The sequence below is a fragment of the Hippocampus bargibanti genome, linkage group LG18 (assembly GCF_051943395.1).
Source record: "Hippocampus bargibanti isolate YZ-2025 linkage group LG18, ASM5194339v1, whole genome shotgun sequence".
Lineage (NCBI taxonomy): Eukaryota > Metazoa > Chordata > Actinopteri > Syngnathiformes > Syngnathidae > Hippocampus > Hippocampus bargibanti.
The window spans coordinates 13,292,509-13,314,145 of record NC_142751.1 but is presented as its reverse complement, the minus strand read 5'-3'; the positions used below and the strand labels follow the sequence as shown (position 1 = coordinate 13,314,145).

Sequence of the window (21,637 nt, the reverse complement as noted above, 5' to 3'; positions counted from 1 at the left end):
ATAGCTAACATACAGCAAATAGCTAGCTAGATAGCCACCTAGCTAATAGACAGCAAATAGATAGATAGCCAGCTAGATAGCTAATCGACAGCACATAGATAGATAGCTGTATGTATGCCTATCATAATGGACAAAGATAAATAAAATGACTTTATTATACAGTTCGGTTTATTTCCTTAACCACAACACAATAGGACACTTACTATACATAAAAAACAAGGTACACTTTTTGTACTCCCATTGGCCACCCAGCAGAAAACCACGTTTCATGGGGACTCGGGAACGGACCACTCCCATGCTTGGAGGACACACTCTTCGATTAGATGTCTTGTCGATTATTAATGTTTTAATATAGAAACAATATTTTTTGTTGTTTTTCTCTTCGAGACATCACGTAAGAAGATAAACTAAAACAAATTGAATCGACATGAATGATCGAACGACAGTTGTAACCAGGAATCATGTCCGCTGTCGCCATTTTGTGGCCATTTCTCGCAACAGCAACTGACGTCACAGTGAACGTAATTGACCGCAGCTGCCGCTCTGTAATGTCTCGTCTGTGGTCACGTTTGCTAACGAATCTCACTTTTTTAGTGGGGAAAACGATGCACAACTAACAAAAAGCATTTTATTGACACGGCAAACCACGGGAATAGCACCCCCACGGTATCCCACGTGGGTAATTTTTACGTCCTTTGGGATGAAATGTCGTACTCAGGTCAGAATAGTCCACTCGGCTCCAATTTAAGCGAAAGTTACCCGGTGGGCAGCCTCACTTTGGTGGTCTTGCTACTCATCCCCGCGGTGATCGCCCTCCTCCTACTCAACTGTCTTTTCCTGGGCTACAAATTGGTAATCTTGCTCAAGACGAGGCCTCGATCTCAGAACCGGCAGGACGCGGAAGAGATCATGCGAATGGACTCCATGTTGCACCGGGCCCGGACGACACCCGACGCGGAAGCCTTCTCCACATGGAGGCCGTACATGTCCATGTCCGAGCCTGTTCTGCACCGGGCTCCGGTCACCTCCTCCAGGGCGTCTTCGTCCAGAAAGGATCACGGGATCTGGCTCCTGAGGTCGCCGGGGTCCGATTCCTTGAGGGTTCCCAGCACCATCCGGGTGGCGAGACCCAGCGTGGATGAGTGGCGTCACAGCGCGCCGGTGTTGTCCCAGTCGAGCTACTCGGAGACCGGCGACAGGGGGAACCTCGTGCCGCCCAACTCTCCTGCGGTGAGTACAAGCTCCAACGGACAAACAAAGTGTAACTATTAAATCATACCTGTCAACGTATACGTTTTTCCTATATTGTATACGTTTTTTAGCATTTCAAATAATGTACGGCGTACTACAACTTTTATACGGGAAAATAAAAAAAAAAACACAACATTGTGAACCGATCTTACAACGACCATTTTGGCTCGAATCCAGTTTGTCTCAACTGCTTATTATTCCATCTAAGTGACATTATAACATTTTTATAGGAAACTGTGACGGAACCATAAAATCGAAGACATGAAAATGAAAAAAATGTCCATGTGCTTGTTATGAATATTATACATTTTTGTGTTACTGTAAATTGCACCTTAAGTAGCCTCTCCGTTTCACTTTAATTTAAAAAAATATATAAACAAAATAATATAGCAAAACAGGTTACCTTTAATCGAAGTCGGCACGTGACCTAGACCACCGGAAGTTGTTTGCCAATAGCCGTTAACAGTCTGCAATTGCAGCTCGCGATTATAGGTGTTGCCCTATAACTTGATAAAAAAAAACACGTTTTGAATAAAACGTAACCAGTATTGACATATTTTTGTGTTATGGTAAATTACACCTTAAGTAGCCTCTCTTTTTCACTTTAATTAAAAAAAAGTATTTAAAAAACAGGTTACCTTTAATCGAACTCGGCACGTGACCTGGACTACCGGAAGTTGTTCACCATTAGCCGTTAACAGGCTGTAATTGCAGCTGGCGATTACAGGTGTTGCCCTATAACTTTATAAATGAATAAAAGGTAACCAGTATTGACATTTATAAGCAACTACATTGATTTAAAGTTCATTATTTTTTACCCTTAGATTTCTTTTCAATGATTTTTACCCCCCTTCTACGTTTAGTGCGTTTACAAAGAAGTGCAACGTCAGTCCGGCATCCGTCGGAGTAGCACGTACGAGATGCTTTCCGAGCTGAGCCTAGACGAACTGCACCCGTTGGACCAAACGCAGGTGGACTGCCTGTCCTGCCCCAACACGTCGGTGCTGAGTTCCGGGCTAGATACCGACTTTGGAGCCAGTGCAGGTATGTAGCTTATTTTCGTTAAAATAATCACGTTTATGTTGTGTCCGGATGAACAAGAGGACTTGTTGCTTTACGACACTGTCGCAACGTTATGTTGCAGTGTGGCATATGCTTCTGTTATTGAAATTGAAGGCAAGTCAGAAAAAAAGCTGTAAAATGTTTAGTGTATCACCGCTAGTGTAACCTTAGCATTTTCATTCATATTGTGTTTCTGCAATATGAATTAAGCAGCAAAATAGAAAATATGCATCTCATGGGTTGCTATCGAGTGAAGATGACATCACAGTTCCCAAGTGCTCAGCTTGTGAAGGTTATGTAACCAAAGCTAGAAAGTATGGCAGCTTTGATTGGTTGGTATTGTGCCCCCATTATGGTTTATTTTCACCCGACAATAAGTGGCAAAATTACGGAAGAGTATTAGGGCCAGGTTGAAATATAAATATATTTTTTTTTAGAGAATGGGGTATTCGGAGAAAAAAGTCGCAAATATGCGACATTCAAACTCGCAAATTTGATACATTAAAAGTCACAAATTTGGTAGATTTAAAGTCACAAATTTGCTAGATTTAAAGGACAACCGACACCATTTTTTTGTTTCCTAACTGACATCAGAAAACCGTTTTATAGCATCTAAAATACCCAAAACATGCAGGCTGATATTTGTAGTCAAATGCAAAACACAAATAAAATGAGTTAGTGTCCCAAAACTACTTCAAAATGACCTTGGAGATGCCGTGTTTCAGAAGGTCCCGCCCCCTTGTTCGTGACGTCACACCAGGACGTCTTCGCCTTGCTCTAGAATCAAAACAATGTCTTCAGATTCGGAGAAGATGCTTTCTTTTTGCTCATCCAGTTATGAATATGATTCAAATAGTTCTGAAGAGGAAAGCATAAATGTTTGCAATCGATTAAAGAAGTCCTTCCGTATCAATTCGAGCCGTCTGGACTCCAATGTAGCGCCCAGAAAATGCGCAAGATGGCGCCCAAGCTCCGTTGGAAATGGGCTGATTTGTCTGCTGGGAATGTGTGTCAACTAGTATCAAATAGTAGTCTTGGTGCCAAACATAACGATTCACCATCGCGTTATTTATGTGTTTTCCTTCTAATTTCACCCATAACACGGATCAACACGAAGTTTTCAGACTAAACAAAGTACCCAAAATGCATTGTGTGTCGCTTTCTCAGTCAGGGGCGTTCCCTCCGTGACGTCACGGGAGGCATCGTCACCAACTCAAAAACAAGAATTATTGACACAACTTGTCCGGAGGTGTCGGTTGTCCTTTAAGGCAGATGCAAGGTACTTTTCCCAATTTAGTAATACATCTCATTCCCAGACAGTGCGTGTCAAAATTAAATTTGCATTACCGTTGACCCCCCCCCCCCCACACACACACACAAAAAAAAAAAAAGTGACCTCCAAAAACAACAGTTTCTGGGCCGTTGACCAAACCTGTAGAACAGCGAGTTTTACAATCAAGCTATATGCGAACATGATCAATTTGCAAAATTGTGTTCAAGGTGTTTCCTTGCGGATTTTGTCAGCGGACAGCGACGGCTTATCCAACGGCGTTCTGGCGTCAGCATTGGAGTGGGACTATTACGACCCGTGTTACGTCAACCAGAACCACGTGCCCAAACACAAACACCATCGGCCGGCCATACACACCAAGCAGTACTGGGTGTAAATGTAGTCTTGTCTTGTTTTTTTTAAGTGTTTATTTCTTGCTTATTTTGGAATTCTATTTAATTTTTTTTGTAGGTTTGTTTGTCTCACTTCTCACAAGGATTTTATTATTATTATTATTATTATTATTATTTATTTTTTTGCAAATAGACTTTTTGAACGCACCAACATTTCATTTATTCAAATGTAAAATTAACTTGCACCATTGAAAATATGATTATGTTCACTGGAAGTGTGTCACATGTTTAATTAAATAGACACAGTCGCTCACCAATTGCACCATGTTTATTGATATTGTTTGATTCACCAATAAAGTTTGATTTTTTTGAGAAAAAAAATTACTTCCAAATACAGTCTGTAGTGTGAATTTAGATTTGATTTCTTTCTACTGTTTTATATTTCATGTAAGATATTTTACACCCAGTACTGCTTGATTGACCAACTTCGGGTAGACCGAGTTAATAAAAAATAAGTTTGAAACATGTTTAATATTGTAAGAAAGAGCAAGTTAGTACAGTGATACCTTGGCTTACGAACTTAATTGGTTTCCAGACAGAGTGTGTAAGGCAAAAAGTGTGTATCCCAAAAAATAATTTCCCATAGGAAACCATTAAAATGAGAATAATCCGTTCCCAGGTCCCCATAAAACACAATTTTCTAAGCCTTAAAACTACACAAAATGTACCTTATTTTATTTTATGTATAATAAATGTGCTATGGTATTATTTATGAAGAAATAAACAGTACAGTATAATAAAGTCGTTGGAATATTTTATTGACTCGACTGCGCAGCAGAGATCAAGTGTTCATAGAAAGCACATGTGACAGCGAGGGACAAAAAAGGCGGAGGGGTCATCAGGTCGCAAAAGCCCACAATGTCGAAGGGGGGTGTGCCTCGTCACTCGTTACTCAAAGCTGGAGATGAAATTGAGCACAATCTGTTTGAGTTTGGCATCCGAAGCCTCAGAAATTTTGCCGTCAGCCCTGCGAGAGAAAAAAAAAGACACAAGAAATGAGTATTATTTGAGGCAGCTGAAAGCTCTGTCCCCAATCGTGCTGAATACAACACAACGAACAAATATTGTTCCTTAATTTGTGAATATATAAACAATAAAACAAATGGAAATGAACGCAATCTTTCGCTGATCCCATGTTTGATAAACATCCTCGCACTTATTCAAGGAATATTTTTTTTCGCTGCTTCGATCATGTAAAATTTGGCTTTCACATTCTTAACCATGAGGAGTCGTTTTGAGGTGTTGGGGATGTTATATTTTGTCAGAAAACACATGGAGGCAGTTGGAGTACGGCTGGCATCCAAACGTCGCCGCTGGGAGATTCCACTTGATGTTTGGAGTGGCAGCAAGTGCATAGGAGAACACAACGGTGGCGCTTGAAAGCATCCAGAAATAATCTGAAGGTGAGCGATGGTCTCGGTCTACTGTCCTACGTTCGGAAGGCGTTTTTAGCGAAAAAAAACGACCATTTATAGTAAGGCGTTTTTAGCCCCAAAAAAACCAACCATGTAAAGTAAGGCGTTTTTAGCTGAAAAAAATGACCATGTAGTAAGGCGTTTTTAGACCAAAAAACGACCATGTATAGTAAGGCGTTTTTAGCCGAAAAAAACGACCATGTATAGTAAGGCGTTTTTAGCCGAAAAAAAACGACCATGTATAGTAAGGCGTTTTTAGCCTAAAAAAGCTGAAAAAAATGACGACCATGTATAGTAAGGCGTTTTTAGCCGTAAAAAAACGACCATGTATAGTAAGGCGTTTTTAGCTGTAAAAAACGACCATGTATAGTAAGGCGTTTTTAGCCTAAAAAAACGACCATGTATAGTAAGGCGTTTTTAGCCGAAAAAAACGACCATGTATAGTAAGGCGTTTTTAGCCGAAAAAAACGACCATGTATAGTAAGGCGTTTTTAGCCCAAAAAAAACCAACCATGTAAAGTAAGGCGTTTTTAGCTGAAAAAAATGACCATGTAGTAAGGCGTTTTTAGACCAAAAAACGACCATGTATAGTAAGGCGTTTTTAGCCTAAAAAAACGACCATGTATAGTAAGGCGTTTTTAGCCGTAAAAAACGACCATGTATAGTAAGGCGTTTTTAGCCTAAAAAAACGACCATGTATAGTAAGGCGTTTTTAGCCGTAAAAAACGACCATGTATAGTAAGGCGTTTTTAGCCGTAAAAAACGACCATGTATAGTAAGGCGTTTATAGCCCGAAAAAAACGACCATGTATAGTAAGGCGTTTTTAGCCTAAAAAAACGACCATGTATAGTAAGGCGTTTTTAGCCGAAAAAAACGACCATGTATAGTAAGGCGTTTTTAGCCGAAAAAAACGACCATGTATAGTAAGGCGTTTTTAGCCCAAAAAAAACCAACCATGTAAAGTAAGGCGTTTTTAGCTGAAAAAAACGACCATGTATAGTAAGGCGTTTTTAGCCGAAAAAAACGACCATGTATAGTAAGGCGTTTTTAGCCGAAAAAAACGACCATGTATAGTAAGGCGTTTTTAGCCGTAAAAAACGACCATGTATAGTAAGGCGTTTTTAGCCGTAAAAAACGACCATGTATAGTAAGGCGTTTATAGCCCGAAAAAAACGACCATGTATAGTAAGGCGTTTTTAGCCGTAAAAAACAACCATGTATAGTAAGGCGTTTTTAGCCGAAAAAAACGACCATGTATAGTAAGGCGTTTTTAGCCAGAAAAAAAAAACGACCATGTATAGTAAGGCGTTTTTAGCCGAAAAAAACGACCATGTATAGTAAGGCGTTTTTACCCGTAAAAAACGACCATGTATAGTAAGGCGTTTTTAGCCCGAAAAAAACGACCATGTATAGTAAGGCGTTTTTAGCTGTAAAAAACGCCCATGTATAGTAAGGCGTTTTTAGCCGAAAAAAACGACCATGTATAGTAAGGCGTTTTTAGCCCGAAAAAAACGACCATGTATAGTAAGGCGTTTTTAGCCGAAAAAAACGACCATGTATAGTAAGGCGTTTTTAGCCCGAAAAAAACGACCATGTATAGTAAGGCGTTTTTAGCCTAAAAAAACGACCATGTATATAGTAAGGCGTTTTTAGCCGTAAAAAAACGACCATGTATAGTAAGGCGTTTTTAGCCGAAAAAAACGACCATGTATAGTAAGGCGTTTTTAGCCCGAAAAAAACGACCATGTATAGTAAGGCGTTTTTAGCCTAAAAAACGACCATGTATATAGTAAGGCGTTTTTAGCCGTAAAAAACGACCATGTATAGTAAGGCGTTTTTAGCCCGAAAAAAACGACCATGTATAGTAAGGCGTTTTTAGCCGTAAAAAACGACCATGTATAGTAAGGCGTTTTTAGCCTAAAAAAACGACCATGTATAGTAAGGCGTTTTTAGCCGAAAAAAACGACCATGTATAGTAAGGCGTTTTTAGCCGAAAAAAACGACCATGTATAGTAAGGCGTTTTTAGCCTAAAAAACGACCATGTATAGTAAGGCGTTTTTAGCCGTAAAAAACGACCATGTATAGTAAGGCGTTTTTAGCCCGAAAAAAACGACCATGTATAGTAAGGCGTTTTTAGCCGTAAAAAACGACCATGTATAGTAAGGCGTTTTTAGCCGAAAAAAACGACCATGTATAGTAAGGCGTTTTTAGCCGTAAAAAACGACCATGTATAGTAAGGCGTTTTTAGCCGAAAAAAACGACCATGTATAGTAAGGCGTTTTTAGCCGGAAAAAACGACCATGTATAGTAAGGCGTTTTTAGCCTAAAAAAACGACCATGTATAGTAAGGCGTTTTTAGCCTAAAAAACGACCATGTATAGTAAGGCGTTTTTAGCCTAAAAAAACGACCATGTATAGTAAGGCGTTTTTAGCCGTAAAAAACGACCATGTATAGTAAGGCGTTTTTAGCCCGAAAAAAACGACCATGTATAGTAAGGCGTTTTTAGCCGTAAAAAACGACCATGTATAGTAAGGCGTTTTTAGCCGAAAAAAACGACCATGTATAGTAAGGCGTTTTTAGCCAGAAAAAACGACCATGTATAGTAAGGCGTTTTTAGCCGTAAAAAACGACCATGTATAGTAAGGCGTTTTTAGCCCGAAAAAAACGACCATGTATAGTAAGGCGTTTTTAGCTGTAAAAAACGACCATGTATAGTAAGGCGTTTTCAGCCGAAAAAAACGACCATGTATAGTAAGGCGTTTTTAGCCCGAAAAAAACGACCATGTATAGTAAGGCGTTTTTAGCCCGAAAAAAACGACCATGTATAGTAAGGCGTTTTTAGCCTAAAAAAACGACCATGTATAGTAAGGCGTTTTTAGCCGAAAAAAACGACCATGTATAGTAAGGCGTTTTTAGCCGAAAAAAACGACCATGTATAGTAAGGCGTTTTTAGCCGAAAAAAACGACCATGTATAGTAAGGCGTTTTTAGCCTAAAAAAACGACCATGTATAGTAAGGCGTTTTTAGCCGAAAAAAAACGACCATGTATAGTAAGGCGTTTTTAGCCCGAAAAAAACGACCATGTATAGTAAGGCGTTTTTAGCTGTAAAAAACGACCATGTATAGTAAGGCGTTTTTAGCCTAAAAAAACGACCATGTATAGTAAGGCGTTTTTAGCCGGAAAAAACGACCATGTATAGTAAGGCGTTTTTAGCCAGAAAAAAACGACCATGTATAGTAAGGCGTTTTTAGCCGTAAAAAACGACCATGTATAGTAAGGCGTTTTTAGCCGTAAAAAACGACCATGTATAGTAAGGCGTTTTTAGCCGAAAAAAACGACCATGTATAGTAAGGCGTTTTTAGCCGTAAAAAACGACCATGTATAGTAAGGCGTTTTTAGCCTAAAAAACGACCATGTATAGTAAGGCGTTTTTAGCCGTAAAAAACGACCATGTATAGTAAGGCGTTTTTAGCCCGTAAAAAACGACCATGTATAGTAAGGCGTTTTTAGCCGTAAAAAACGACCATGTATAGTAAGGCGTTTTTAGCCGAAAAAAACGACCATGTATAGTAAGGCGTTTTCAGCCGTAAAAAACGACCATGTATAGTAAGGCGTTTTCAGCCGAAAAAAACGACCATGTATAGTAAGGCGTTTTTAGCCTAAAAAAACGACCATGTGTAGTAAGGCGTTTTTAGCCTAAAAAAACGACCATGTATAGTAAGGCGTTTTTAGCCCGAAAAAAACGACCATGTATAGTAAGGCGTTTTTAGCCGTAAAAAACGACCATGTATAGTAAGGCGTTTTTAGCCGTAAAAAACGACCATGTATAGTAAGGCGTTTTTAGCCCGAAAAAAACGACCATGTATAGTAAGGCGTTTTTAGCCGTAAAAAAACGACCATGTATAGTAAGGCGTTTTTAGCCGTAAAAAACGACCATGTATAGTAAGGCGTTTTTAGCCGTAAAAAACGACCATGTATAGTAAGGCGTTTTTAGCCCGTATAAAACGACCATGTATAGTAAGGCGTTTTTAGCCCGTATAAAACGACCATGTATAGTAAGGCGTTTTTAGCCGGAAAAAACGACCATGTATAGTAAGGCGTTTTTAGCCGTAAAAAACGACCATGTATAGTAAGGCGTTTTTAGCCGTAAAAAACGACCATGTATAGTAAGGCGTTTTTAGCCTAAAAAAACGACCATGTATAGTAAGGCGTTTTTAGCCGAAAAAAACGACCATGTATAGTAAGGCGTTTTTAGCCCAAAACAAGAAAGACCAATTTTAGAGCAAAATGCCTCTTGTTCACACAAGATGGATTAGAAATCACAAGACTCACACTGGAGGCCCAGAGCCGGACTCGAACCCTGCACCTCTGCACCAAGACGTCTACACATTAACCAGTTGCCCACCGGAGTTGCCTTCCTCCCAGTAGTGACCGTTCTGGTGGTGGTTGGCAATCAGGTGTTTGTTGTCAGAATGCTAAAATGTTTTTTTTTCTTCAATGATTGTGTTTTGAAAGTTGTTTTTTCAATGGAAAAAAACAGACCAGGTATAAATGGTAAGGCATTTTTACAGCCCAAACGCTCCATTGTAGTATAGTAAGGCGTTTTTAGCTGTAAAAAATAACCATGTATAGTAAGGCGTTTTTAGACGTAAAAAAACGACCATGTATAGTAAGGCGTTTTTAGCCGTAAAAAACGACCATGTATAGTAAGGCGTTTTTAGCCGTAAAAAACGACCATGTATCGTAAGGCGTTTTTAGCTGTAAAAAACGACCATGTATAGTAAGGCGTTTTTAGCCCGAAAAAAAACGACCATGTATAGTAAGGCGTTTTTAGCCGTAAAAAACGACCATGTATAGTAAGCCGTTTTTAGCCCGAAAAAAACGACCATGTATAGTAAGGCGTTTTTAGCCGTAAATAACGACCATGTATAGTAAGGCGTTTTTAGCCGTAAAAAACGACCATGTATAGTAAGGCGTTTTTAGCCCGAAAAAAACGACCATGTATAGTAAGGCGTTTTTAGCCCGAAAAAAACGACCATGTATAGTAAGGCGTTTTTAGCCGTAAAAAACGACCATGTATAGTAAGGCGTTTTTAGCCGTAAAAAACGACCATGTATAGTAAGGCGTTTTTAGCCTAAAAAAACGACCATGTATAGTAAGGCGTTTTTAGCCGTAAAAAACGACCATGTATAGTAAGGCGTTTTTAGCCGTAAAAAACGACCATGTATAGTAAGGCGTTTTTAGCCGTAAAAAAACGACCATGTATAGTAAGGCGTTTTTAGCCCGAAAAAAACGACCATGTATAGTAAGGCGTTTTTAGCCGTAAAAAACGACCATGTATAGTAAGGCGTTCTTAGCCGTAAAAAACGACCATGTATAGTAAGGCGTTTTTAGTCGTAAAAAACGACCATGTATAGTAAGGCGTTTTTATCCTGAAAAAAACGACCATGTATAGTAAGGCGTTTTTAGTCGTAAAAAACGACCATGTATAGTAAGGCGTTTTTAGCCCGAAAAAAACGACCATGTATAGTAAGGCGTTTTTAGCCCAAAAAAAAAACGACTATGTATAGTAAGGCGTTTTTAGCCTAAAAAAAACGACCATGTATAGTAAGGCGTTTTTAGCCGAAAAAAACGACCATGTATAGTAAGGCGTTTTTAGCCGTAAAAAACGACCATGTATAGTAAGGCGTTTTTAGTCGTAAAAAACGACCATGTATAGTAAGGCGTTTTTAGCCGAAAAAAACGACCATGTATAGTAAGGCGTTTTTAGCCGTAAAAAACGACCATGTATAGTAAGGCGTTTTTAGTCGTAAAAAACGACCATGTATAGTAAGGCGTTTTTAGCCTAAAAAAAACGACCATGTATAGTAAGGCGTTTTTAGCCGAAAAAAACGACCATGTATAGTAAGGCGTTTTTAGCCGTAAAAAACGACCATGTATAGTAAGGCGTTTTTAGTCGTAAAAAACGACCATGTATAGTAAGGCGTTTTTAGCCGAAAAAAACGACCATGTATAGTAAGGCGTTTTTAGCCGTAAAAAACTACCATGTATAGTAAGGCGTTTTTAGTCGTAAAAAACGACCATGTATAGTAAGGCGTTTTTAGTCGAAAAAAACGACCATGTATAGTAAGGCGTTTTTAGCCGGAAAAAACAACCATGTAAGGCTAGTAAGGCATTTTTAGCTGAAAAAAACGACCATGTTATAAATAGTAAGGCGTTTTTAATTTAAAATAGTAGCTCCATGGTGATTTAGTGCAGAAGGAAGCCCATCAACCACATTTGTCACGGTGGGAAAAAAAAACTTACTTAATGGCAGCCAGCAGGTCTTGGTGCTGACTCAAAATGTGCTGCAGGAAGGCCTTCTCAAACTTGGTGATCTTACTGGGCTCCATCTTGTCCAGGTGTCCCCTCACGCCAGCGTAGATGACCGTGACCTGCTCTTCGATGGCCATGGGAGCTGCCGGAAGACGGGCGATCGTGTCTCAAAGGTTTCCCGAGGTAGTATTTGCTTGGTACTTACAGTACTGGCCCTGCTTGAGGAGCTCCGTCAGACGCACGCCGCGGTTCAGCAGCTGCTGCGTGGCCGCGTCCAGGTCGGACCCGAACTGGGCGAAGGCGGCCACCTCGCGATACTGGGCCAACTCCAGCTTCATGGTGCCGGCAACCTGGCGGGAAATAAAAGCAACAGATCCACTTTAGTGACTTTTGGTGGAACTTTTTTTTTTCCAAGACACCCCCGACGAGAGCAACCGGACCTGCTTCATGGCCCTCGTCTGGGCCGCTGAGCCCACACGCGACACCGACAGACCCACGTTGATGGCGGGACGGATCCCCTTGTAGAACAGCTCCGTCTCCAGAAAGATCTGAAAGAGGAGACCAGAAATGAATTAGTATTGTTTGGGGAGTGATGGAGAATAAGAAGTTATCATATTTAAACGTTTCATGCTGTTATATGCTTAGTCAACACGTGTGACTCGAATACACAATTGAAGCACAGACAACCTGGGGTCAATCTGAGGTCAACAGACACAGCTTGTTAAACTGTCATCTTCATCTAGGAGATCTGGCCTTGGACAGAATTTAGGACTTGGGAAACTCCTTTATCACCGAAGCAATTTACGACTTGAAACTCCTTCACAGGAAGAGCTCAGGGTCACCTTCAATAAATGACGTATTTTAAAACATTTTCCATGCATAAGGTGCACCGCATTATAAGGGTCACCTTCAATGAATAACGTATTTTAAAACATTTTCCATGCATAAGGTGCACCGCATTATCAGGGTCACCTTCAATAAATGACATTTTAAAACGTTTTCCATGCATAAGGTGAACCGCATTATAAGGGTCACCTTCAATGAATAACGTATTTTAAAACATTTTCCATGCATAAGGTGCACCGCATTATAAGGGTCACCTTCAATAAATGACATTTTAAAACGTTTTCCATGCATAAGGTGCACCGCATTATAAGGGTCACCTTCAATGAATAACGTATTTTAAAACATTTTCCATGCATAAGGTGCACCGCATTATAAGGGTCACCTTCAATAAATGACATTTTAAAACGTTTTCCATGCATAAGGTGCACCGCATTATAAGGGTCACCTTCAATGAATAACGTATTTTAAAACATTTTCCATGCATAAGGTGCACCGCATTATAAGGGTCACCTTCAATAAATGACATTTTAAAACGTTTTCCATGCATAAGGCGCACCGCATTATGAGGTGCCTGGTCAACTTTTGAGAAAAAAAAAAGTTTCCTTGGTGCGCCTTATAGTGCAAAAAATACGGTAAATGTATTACCATATGTAATGAACATTTTTACGATCAATGTTTAAGAAATACGATTTTTTTCTTTCTAACGGTAGAATTTAGACGGATAATTTGTACTAAATCCCATTTATATAGCAAAAAAATAAACAATTCAACCAGAGGCTAATGGCGCTTGGTGTTCGATTACCTGTCCGTCGGTGATGGAGATCACATTGGTGGGAATGTAAGCCGACACATCGCCGGCTTGCGTCTCGATGACGGGCAAGGCGGTGAGGGAACCGCCGCCAAAGTTGTCATTCATCTTGGCGGCCCTTTCCAGCAGGCGGGAATGTAAGTAGAAGACGTCACCGGGGTAAGCCTCGCGACCGGGGGGCCGACGGAGCAGCAGGGACATCTGGCGATAGGCGACGGCCTGGTGGAGCAAGGCAAAAAGGGGGCGGAGTCAAAGTCAGGGAAACCCGATACGGTGATACCTTGGCTTACGAACTTAATTGGTTCCCAGACAGAGTGTGTAATGTGAAAAGTGTGTATCCCAAAAATCAATTTCCCATAGGAAACCATTAAAATGAGAATAATCCGTTCCCAGGTCCCCATAAAACATAATTTTCTACTTTTCTAAGCCTTCAAACTACACAAAATACACCTTATTTTATGTATAATAAATGTGCTATGGTATTATAATTAAAGAAATAAACTGGACTGTATCATAAAATCGTTTTATTTACCTTTGTGATGGTCATTGATGGCTTGATGGAATGGAGTGGCGATAATTTTACCTTATTCCTCATCAATTGTGTTCTGTTTAGCTGGGTTGATAGCTTTTTGCATCAAGTGTACAGATGGCTTGTGCTGGTTATTTGTGGAGCCCGACTGATGGGAATTTTAACCTTGCAGTCTACACTGTGCCTTTGACCTAGTTGAAACAAGTCCAAATTTCACTGTTTTCTATCAATTTTGTCACTTTCTCTCTATGTCGTCTGCCTGTCTCTTTAATGTTTAAACCACCTCCTCTCACTGATGCGTTCTTGACCAATCACATGGCACATGACGAAGACTAGGGGCGGGGAATAGAGGACAAAAATGAGTCGGCTGCCATTTTCTTGTTAGAACTCATTGTGGCACTCCGTCTATATCCCAAAAAAATAGTTTGTATGCCAAGGTAAAATTTTCATAAATTTAACGTTCGTAAACCGAAAAGTTCATAAGCCAAGGGATTCGTAAACCGAGGTATCACTGTACGGTAAAATCAGCGGTAAAATCAGATTGACGAAGAAAGGCGCACCTGCTTGGAGAGATCATCGTAGATGATAAGGGCGTGCTTGCCGTTGTCCCGGAAGTACTCGCCCATGGAGCAGCCAGAATACGGCGCCAGATATTGCAACGGCGCGGCGTCAGAGGCGGTGGCAGAAACCACGATGGTGTACTTCATGGCGTCGGCGTCCGTCAGCCTCTTGACCAGCTGGGCCACAGTGGATCTTTTCTGGCCGATGGCAACGTAGATGCAGTAAAGTTTCTTTTTCTCGTCGGTGCCTTCGTTGAAGCGTTTTTGGTTGATGATGGTGTCAATGGCGATAGCGGTTTTGCTGGGGAAAAAGGGATTCACAAACTTTAAAGGACAACCGACACTTCCGGACATGTTGCGGCGATAATTTGTAAAATGGCTTCAAATGACTTCTACTGAGCGTATTTTACAAAGATTCCACCGCATATAAGCTATATTTTACGTTTTAATACTCGCGCTGAATATTCAGGAAGTCTTGTTTTCGAGTTGGTGACGATTGCTGACGTGACGTCACGTAAGGAACGCCCCCTGACCGAGAAAGCGACACACAATGCATTTTGGGTACTTTGTTTGGTCTGAAAACGTCGTGTTGATGGCGAAATTAGAAGGAAAAAAATTGTCCGGGAATTAAAACTGTGCGGAAATTAAATGCGTTTGCAAAAATCCTTCTAACCCGGTCTGCCTGTCGCCAATGATGAGCTCACGCTGCCCGCGGCCAATGGGCACCAGACTGTCCACGGCTTTGATGCCAGTCTGCATGGGTTCCCTCACGGAGATCCTCGGGATGATGCCAGGTGCTTTCAGGCCCACGCGCCTGCGGGTTTTGGAGCCAAGGGGTCCCTGTGACACAACGGGGAAGAAAAGTCAAGATGGAAAGAGATTTTTTTTTTAAACTTCAAGATGGCGCCGTGAGAGTGGCTGCCTTTACAGCAGGTCCTGTACAGTGATACCTCAGTTTACGAACCCCTTAGCTTACGTACTTTTTGGTTTACAAACGTTAAATGTATGAAAATTTTCCCTTGGGATACAAACTATATTTCAGGATACACACCGAGCGCCACAATGAGTGATGTCTCGTTTGCGAACAAACCCGTTCTCCTCACAAGAAAATGGCAGCCGATTTTTTTTTGTCCTCTATTCCCCGCCCCCAGTCTTTGGTTAAAGCCACGTGATTGGTCAAAAACGCAGCAGTGAGGGAAGGTGGTTTAAACATTAAAGAGACCGGCAGACGACAGAGAAAGTGAGAAAATGGAGAGAAAACAGTGATATTTGGACTTGTTTCAACTTTAATAGTTCAAAGGCTGAGTGTAGACTGCAAGGTTAAAATTCCCATCAATCAGGCTCTACAAATAACGCGCACAAGCCATCTGTACACTTGATGCAAAAAGCTATCAACCCAGCTAAACAGAACACAATTGATGAGGAACTAGATAAAATTATCGCAGAGAAAGCACCTCCAAGGGATTATTCCTCAAGATGGTGAAAGAAGAAGGCTACGTTCCTCATCAAGTGTTTAATGCTGATGAAACCAGCCACTCCATTCCATCAAGCCATCAACGACCATCACAAAGGTCAACAAATCGACTTTATTATATAGTACAATTTATGTATATTTTGTGCCGTTGTCAGGCTTAGAAAAGTAGGAAATTATGTTTTATGGGACCTACGAACGGATTATTCTAGTACAATTTATTTATTTAATTATAATACCATATCACATTTATTATACATAAAATAAGGTATATTTTGTGTCGTTGTAAGGCGTAGAAAAGTAGGAAATTATGTTTTATGGGACCTAGCAACGGATTATTCTTATTTTAATGGTTTTCTATGGGAAATACTTTTTTGGGATACACACTTTTCGCCTTACACACTCTGTCTGGGAACCAATTAAGTTCATAAGCCAAAGTATCACTGTATTTTGTTTTTCTACTTCTTCCTTTCCTTTCACTTTCATCACTTTACTGATGTGTAATGTAAAATTTCTCCACTGCAAGACTAATAAAGGCTAGTCCAATCCAATCTAATTTTTGTGTTGTGTTGTGGCTCCAGAATTTCAATCACCTTTCCGTCAATGGCATTTCCAAGGGCATCCACAACGCGGCCCAGTAGTTCCTCTCCAACGGGGACGTCCACGATGGCGCCCGTCCTCTTGACAATGTCGCCTTCCTTGATTAGTTTGTCATTACCGAAAACCACCACGCCAACATTGTCCGGTTCCAAATTCAAGGACATTCCCTAAAAATCAGCAGGAAAAAAAAAAAAAAAAAACGTTAAGTGACTTTTGTACACCATGTTTTTTTTTTCTCGAGAGTATAAATAACACATGAAAATGACAACCTTAAGTCCAGATGAGAACTCCACCATCTCCTCAGCCTGCACGTTCCTGAGACCGTAAACTCGGGCGATACCATCACCGATGGACAACACGCGGCCGGTTTCTTCCAAATCAGCGCTAGTGTCTGCTCCCATAATTTTCTGCTCCAGGATGGAAGAAACCTCAGCAGTGCCTTTTTGATGAAAGAAGGAATTAATATGACGTTTGAAATTCAAAGATCACACTAGGGTGGGCACATCAAAATACAGATTTATTTGCGTCAAAAAGCACAATTTTATTAATCATAATAATACATGACATTTTAAGTGCCTTTTAAAGCTCTCAAGGACAATTTACAGTCACAGACAAGCATTGGTACTATAATAAATAAAATACAATCATAAATCGACACCAGAAGATACAGGAGAGGACTGTGAAGTGAAGGAGTTCATTTGGATGAACTATTATTCCCCTTCAGTTAATGTACACATAACTATTATCCAATATTTTTGTTTTGAGCATAACTACCTGTTTTCTGCATCCGTAGGCAAGTGGTATGGAGGTTCTTGACTCCTACACATGCTGCAGCAGCATTTTTCGACACCTTTATAAAACAACAAAGAGTTAGTGTAGGAATTATCGTGTATTCTCATCAAATATTAAGAACCCAAATAGCATAATTGACATTCATGTCATCATTTAGGACAACGAGACTGCAACGAAATTAGTTATCGCATAAACAAGAGGGTCGGGATATGTTATGAAAATTAGATGGATTCAGTTGTAAACAGAGTCGAGCTGGACAAACGTCACCTTCATTGAAATATTTGCGCCCCACTGACACGCAGACAATGTTTATTCGTTGATATTTTATTCACACGGCACCACAAACATTAACCATGCGTCCTAAATAAATCAGATTAGCATTGGGGGAGTATCGAATAAGTGACATGGCCGGTGTCCTCCGCTATGCTAGCTAGCTAGCTAGCTCAACTCCGCCATTATTTCTCGATTTATGGGCATTGTTTCCCACAACAAAGGAGGAAACTAAATATATTGACGAATGGATGTGCTTACATAGGTGGCCCGGCGAGGTAATGCGCGGACAAGAGCCGCTGCAACGCGTACTGACAGCATGTCGAAGTCTTGTGATGACTTGTCCGGCTCCCTGAGCTGAGAGAGAAGGATGGCGGACAGAGGAGGCAACCGGAAGAGAGGTCAATCTGACCCGGAAGTTGTTCACGAGTGAAGACGGTGATCTTTTTGTTTAGTTTTTTTTAATCGTAAAGTTATATATTTATCGTAAGTTATTATTAAGTTATTTACCGTAAAGTTATATATTTTATGAATATTGTAAATGTTTAGATTTTTTTTTCAGGAAAAACAATCGTTAAATGGTAATTCCGACGTATGTATTGAATCGACAGCGCCCCCTTACTCCGTTGAAAAAAAGTTTAACACAGTATTGAAGAACCCAAAACTAAAAAATAAAATAAAGGAATACATATGAATATCTTTTATTTATTTTATCAAAACCCTCAATCGTGAGTGATAAACAAGCCACGTTCTTTGAATAATTGTTTAATACTTAAGTGAGCAGAGTTTAAAATGTCAAAAATGACCAAACAGTTTGCACCCTAAAAAGCTTTTAAGTTAGAGCACTTATATCTGAAGGCATTATTATACAAAAAAAGGGTGAATCCAATTCTTTAAAATAACAACTTTTATTGAATCAAGTTTGTCTTTTACAAAACATTTTTAATCAGGAAGTAATTTGCAAACTACAACTTTGCAACAAGGTTAAATACCTTCTTTAAATTACACCTTCATTCAAAACATTTTTTAAACCTCTGAGTTAGTTTATAAAACAAGGCATTTTGACACCCTGCGCTAAACTCTTCAACAAAGCGAAGATGTCGTTAAGGTCCCTATTTCTTTCACAAACATGTTTTGAAGACATGGCAAGAAATCCCATAAACACACATTTGGTTTTCTTGGGGACAAAAAAAAAAAAAAAACTAAATGCCACAAAGGCACTAAAATGGACTGTAACATTATGAACAAAAAAGGAGGTCACAAGTGAACACACGACAGGTTAAACACGGTAACCATAAACATTGATTTGCAATCAAATATGAAACAAGGTTTCCTTTTTTATGCACCTTAAATCCCTTGCAAGGGCACCATTCACTATCAATGGTCAATCAAACAGTCAGAAACGGGTTGATTTGGATGCACGTCTCCCATTTTGCATCTGTCAATCTTGAAAAGTAAACAGAAGGGTCTCCGTAAGCAGCCAGTAAAACGACTTTCTGGCAGGTTTCCCGTGATCGATATTTGATCATCTCGCACACACTCTCAGTGATAAGACTTGGCGAAAAAAAAACAATTTAGTAACAAGGCGTGTGTGTCACTTTGAAGGGGAAAAAAAAGTTAATACTGAAAATATCGATGAAATGGTTTCTTCAGCCGTCATCTGTACTTCTTTGAAGGTGTCGGACGTTTCGCTTTTTATCCAAGATGCTTCTTCAGCGAACTAAAGTCTTACTGGTAGTATCGGCCATATATATATATATACAGTAGGGATATATATATATATATAGGGCCGATACTACTATATATATATATATATACAGTAGGGATATATATATATATATAGGGCCGATACTACCAGTAAAACTTTAGTCTGGACAGCAGGGATATATATATAGGGCCGATACTACCAGTAAGACTTTAGTCTGGACAGTAGGGATGTATATATATATAGGGCCGATACTACCAGTAAGACTTTAGTTCGCTGAAGAAGCATCTTGGATAAGAAGCGAAATGTCCGACACCTTCAAAGAAGTACAGATGACGGCTGAAGAACCCTTTTCATCGATGGACCACTGCTGTACGACTGAGAGCTTACACAGACGTACTGAAAATATGTTGAAGTCTTATTTACATAATGCAACATAATTAAAAGGAAATCCAGTGAATGTAACAAACAAAGAGAAATAAATAACCAGTGTACACGACAGGGAGCATCTTTTTTTCCTTAAAAAAAGTCTATTCTTCTCATACATACAAAAAACAAAACAATCAAAAGAAGCATAAATATAAAAGAATCTTCAGTATATTCTTGAGTAAAAAAAGCACATAAATAAATAAAGACATGGTAAAAAAAAATCAGTTTTTATCATTAGTAATTACCATGTTGGGCTCTCCATTGGTGGCTTGCCTACTTAAACTGATCCGGGATCAGATTCATCTGCGAATGGATGCTGGTCGGCGGACTTGAGATGCCCTCAGACCAGTCGGACATGGAATGTGGGGATGAGATGGACCATTGGTCGGGCGAGCCGGGTGAAGGCGTCAGAAACGGGTGATCGGGCACCTGCAGCTGATGGTTGGGGGTGTTGTCCATGGGTCCCGAATAACTGTGCTGAGAAGGAGGAGTGAGGAACTGGGCGCCTAAGATTTGCGTCTCCTGGGGCATCACGCTGTGGATGGCCATGGAACGGCCATTGTTTGGTTGCATCTCGCCACCGCCGTTTAGCTCGATGGCGGGGAAGCCCTGCGTCATAGCCTGACCGGGTGCGGCCGAACCGGAGTTCTGATGCTGGAGTTGTTGGCGCGGGTGCTGCATCACGTGAGCGTGGCTGCTCTGAAGGTTTTGGTAGCCCATGATTTGCGACAAGGTTGCCGTGGTAACGGCGCCGAGGCCTCCCATCATGTTGCGGGACAGCGGCGAGGCCCGGTGGAAGCCGGCTTGCTGCATCCTGGACATCCAATCGCATTGACCTACCCTGTTGCCACTTATCGATGCGCACCCCTGACCGGTCGGGCTGGCGACCGGCATGTGTGAGAGGCGAGGCGGGTTGGGGTCAAAGGGCATAGTCATCTGAGCCACGTGGGCGTCGCCGTTCCCTTGTAGGTGATTGAGGGCGATGGGGGGCGACTGCTGCTGGAACGGCGATGTCACGGGAGGAGAGGCGGCGTCCGACAAGTAGGCGTGGGGGGACTCCAGGGAGTCCACCGGGGACAGGACGGACGACGTGTCCAGCAAATTGCCCTTCCCGTCTAGCGACTTCTTCTTCTTGGCGCGGTTATCTTTGCCGCCATCTTTGCCTCCTTTACGCACCTTCTTGACGGACAGGTTGGGTTTCAGGTTGCTGAGGTAGTCGTTGGGCGAGCAGAGCGGCGGAGAGAGAGTGCAGGAAGCGCTGAGAGGGGCGGAGTGAAGGCCCGGGCTGCGGACGACGTTGTACTCGTCCAGAAGGCGCACGATGTCGTGGTGCATGCGCTCCTGGGCGATATCTCTCGGCAGCTGGTCCAAGTGGTCGGTGATTTCGCGGTTGGCAAAATGCTCCAGCAGAACTTTCGCCGTCCCGTAGCTTCCCTCACGGGCGGCGAGGAAGAGCGGCGTTTCCTCCTAAACAAATCAATAACATGTTAAGAAGAATAATAATAATAATATGACTAACAACAACATTAAGAATATCAACAATATGAATAGTAGTACTAATATCAATACTATTATCGATGATATCACTAGTAATAATATTAATAAGACGAAGAAAAACAATGCATATGATTCCCATCTCAAAACCCACGTATTTAAAATCGTATTCTCTGTATAGTTTTATCTGTTGTTATTATTTATAATTTCATAATAATAATAATAATAATAATAATAATAATAATAATAATAATAATAATAATATAATAATAATAATACATTTCATTTATAAGCGCCTTTCAAAACTTTGTGGTTTTATTTATGTCGCTGTTTTGTGATTGTAAAGTGTCCTAGAGAGCTTTAAAAGGCGCTTATAAGAAAAATGTTATTATTATTCATGTGA

The 21,637-nt window shown here is 40.6% G+C and overlaps 3 protein-coding genes across 4 annotated transcripts in view; 1 reads left to right on the top strand and 2 right to left on the bottom strand.

Moving 5' to 3' along the window:
• The first annotated feature begins 233 nt into the window (after positions 1 to 233).
• Positions 234 to 5,464, top strand: hwa (huluwa). Of its 2 annotated transcripts, none has more exons than XM_089020688.1 (3): positions 234 to 1,230; positions 2,115 to 2,295; positions 5,262 to 5,464. In XM_089020688.1, exons 1-3 carry the CDS (start codon positions 706 to 708, stop codon positions 5,351 to 5,353), a joined length of 798 nt encoding a protein of 265 aa, XP_088876814.1. In that variant the 5' UTR covers positions 234 to 705; the 3' UTR covers positions 5,354 to 5,464. The 2 variants fall into 2 exon arrangements, with proteins under 2 accessions (XP_088876814.1, XP_088876813.1); XM_089020687.1 differs by lacking the exon at positions 5,262 to 5,464 and adding an exon at positions 3,814 to 4,599.
• On the bottom strand, positions 4,734 to 17,998 carry atp5f1a (ATP synthase F1 subunit alpha). The gene is made up of 11 exons (XM_089020686.1): positions 17,868 to 17,998; positions 17,319 to 17,394; positions 16,814 to 16,983; positions 16,538 to 16,711; positions 15,147 to 15,313; positions 14,474 to 14,774; positions 13,379 to 13,603; positions 12,171 to 12,278; positions 11,936 to 12,080; positions 11,722 to 11,872; positions 4,734 to 4,963 (listed from the first exon to the last, which is right to left on the bottom strand). The coding sequence occupies exons 1-11, from the start codon at positions 17,925 to 17,927 to the stop codon at positions 4,885 to 4,887; spliced, it is 1,656 nt and encodes a 551-aa protein (XP_088876812.1). The 5' UTR covers positions 17,928 to 17,998; the 3' UTR covers positions 4,734 to 4,884.
• A 1,413-nt stretch (positions 17,999 to 19,411) lies between these two features.
• The window catches only part of LOC148884734 (neurogenic locus notch homolog protein 1-like), a 42,948-nt gene continuing 40,722 nt past the window's right edge, over positions 19,412 to 21,637 (bottom strand). Inside the window, exon 34 of the mRNA XM_089020306.1 lies at positions 19,412 to 21,207. Coding sequence (XP_088876432.1) covers positions 20,014 to 21,207 — 1,194 coding nt within the window. The 3' untranslated portion in view covers positions 19,412 to 20,013. The remainder of the gene's footprint in view (positions 21,208 to 21,637) is intronic.

What these genes read in the sequence shown, in the direction of transcription:
- hwa (XM_089020687.1), top strand. Translation starts at nt 706, where the DNA reads ATGTCGTACTCAGGTCAGAATAGTCCACTCGGCTCCAATTTAAGCGAA. An exon ending in TGCCGCCCAACTCTCCTGCG is followed by an intron (nt 1,231 to 2,114) that starts GTGAGTACAAGC and finishes TTCTACGTTTAG; the next exon opens with TGCGTTTACAAAGAAGTGCA. An exon ending in CGACTTTGGAGCCAGTGCAG is followed by an intron (nt 2,296 to 3,813) that starts GTATGTAGCTTA and finishes ATTGTGTTCAAG; the next exon opens with GTGTTTCCTTGCGGATTTTG.
- atp5f1a (XM_089020686.1), bottom strand. Translation starts at nt 17,927, where the DNA reads ATGCTGTCAGTACGCGTTGCAGCGGCTCTTGTCCGCGCATTACCTCGC. An exon ending in ATTGGCGACAGGCAGACCGG is followed by an intron (nt 14,775 to 15,146) that starts GTTAGAAGGATT and finishes CTTTTTCCCCAG; the next exon opens with CAAAACCGCTATCGCCATTG. An exon ending in ACGATGATCTCTCCAAGCAG is followed by an intron (nt 13,604 to 14,473) that starts GTGCGCCTTTCT and finishes TTGCTCCACCAG; the next exon opens with GCCGTCGCCTATCGCCAGAT.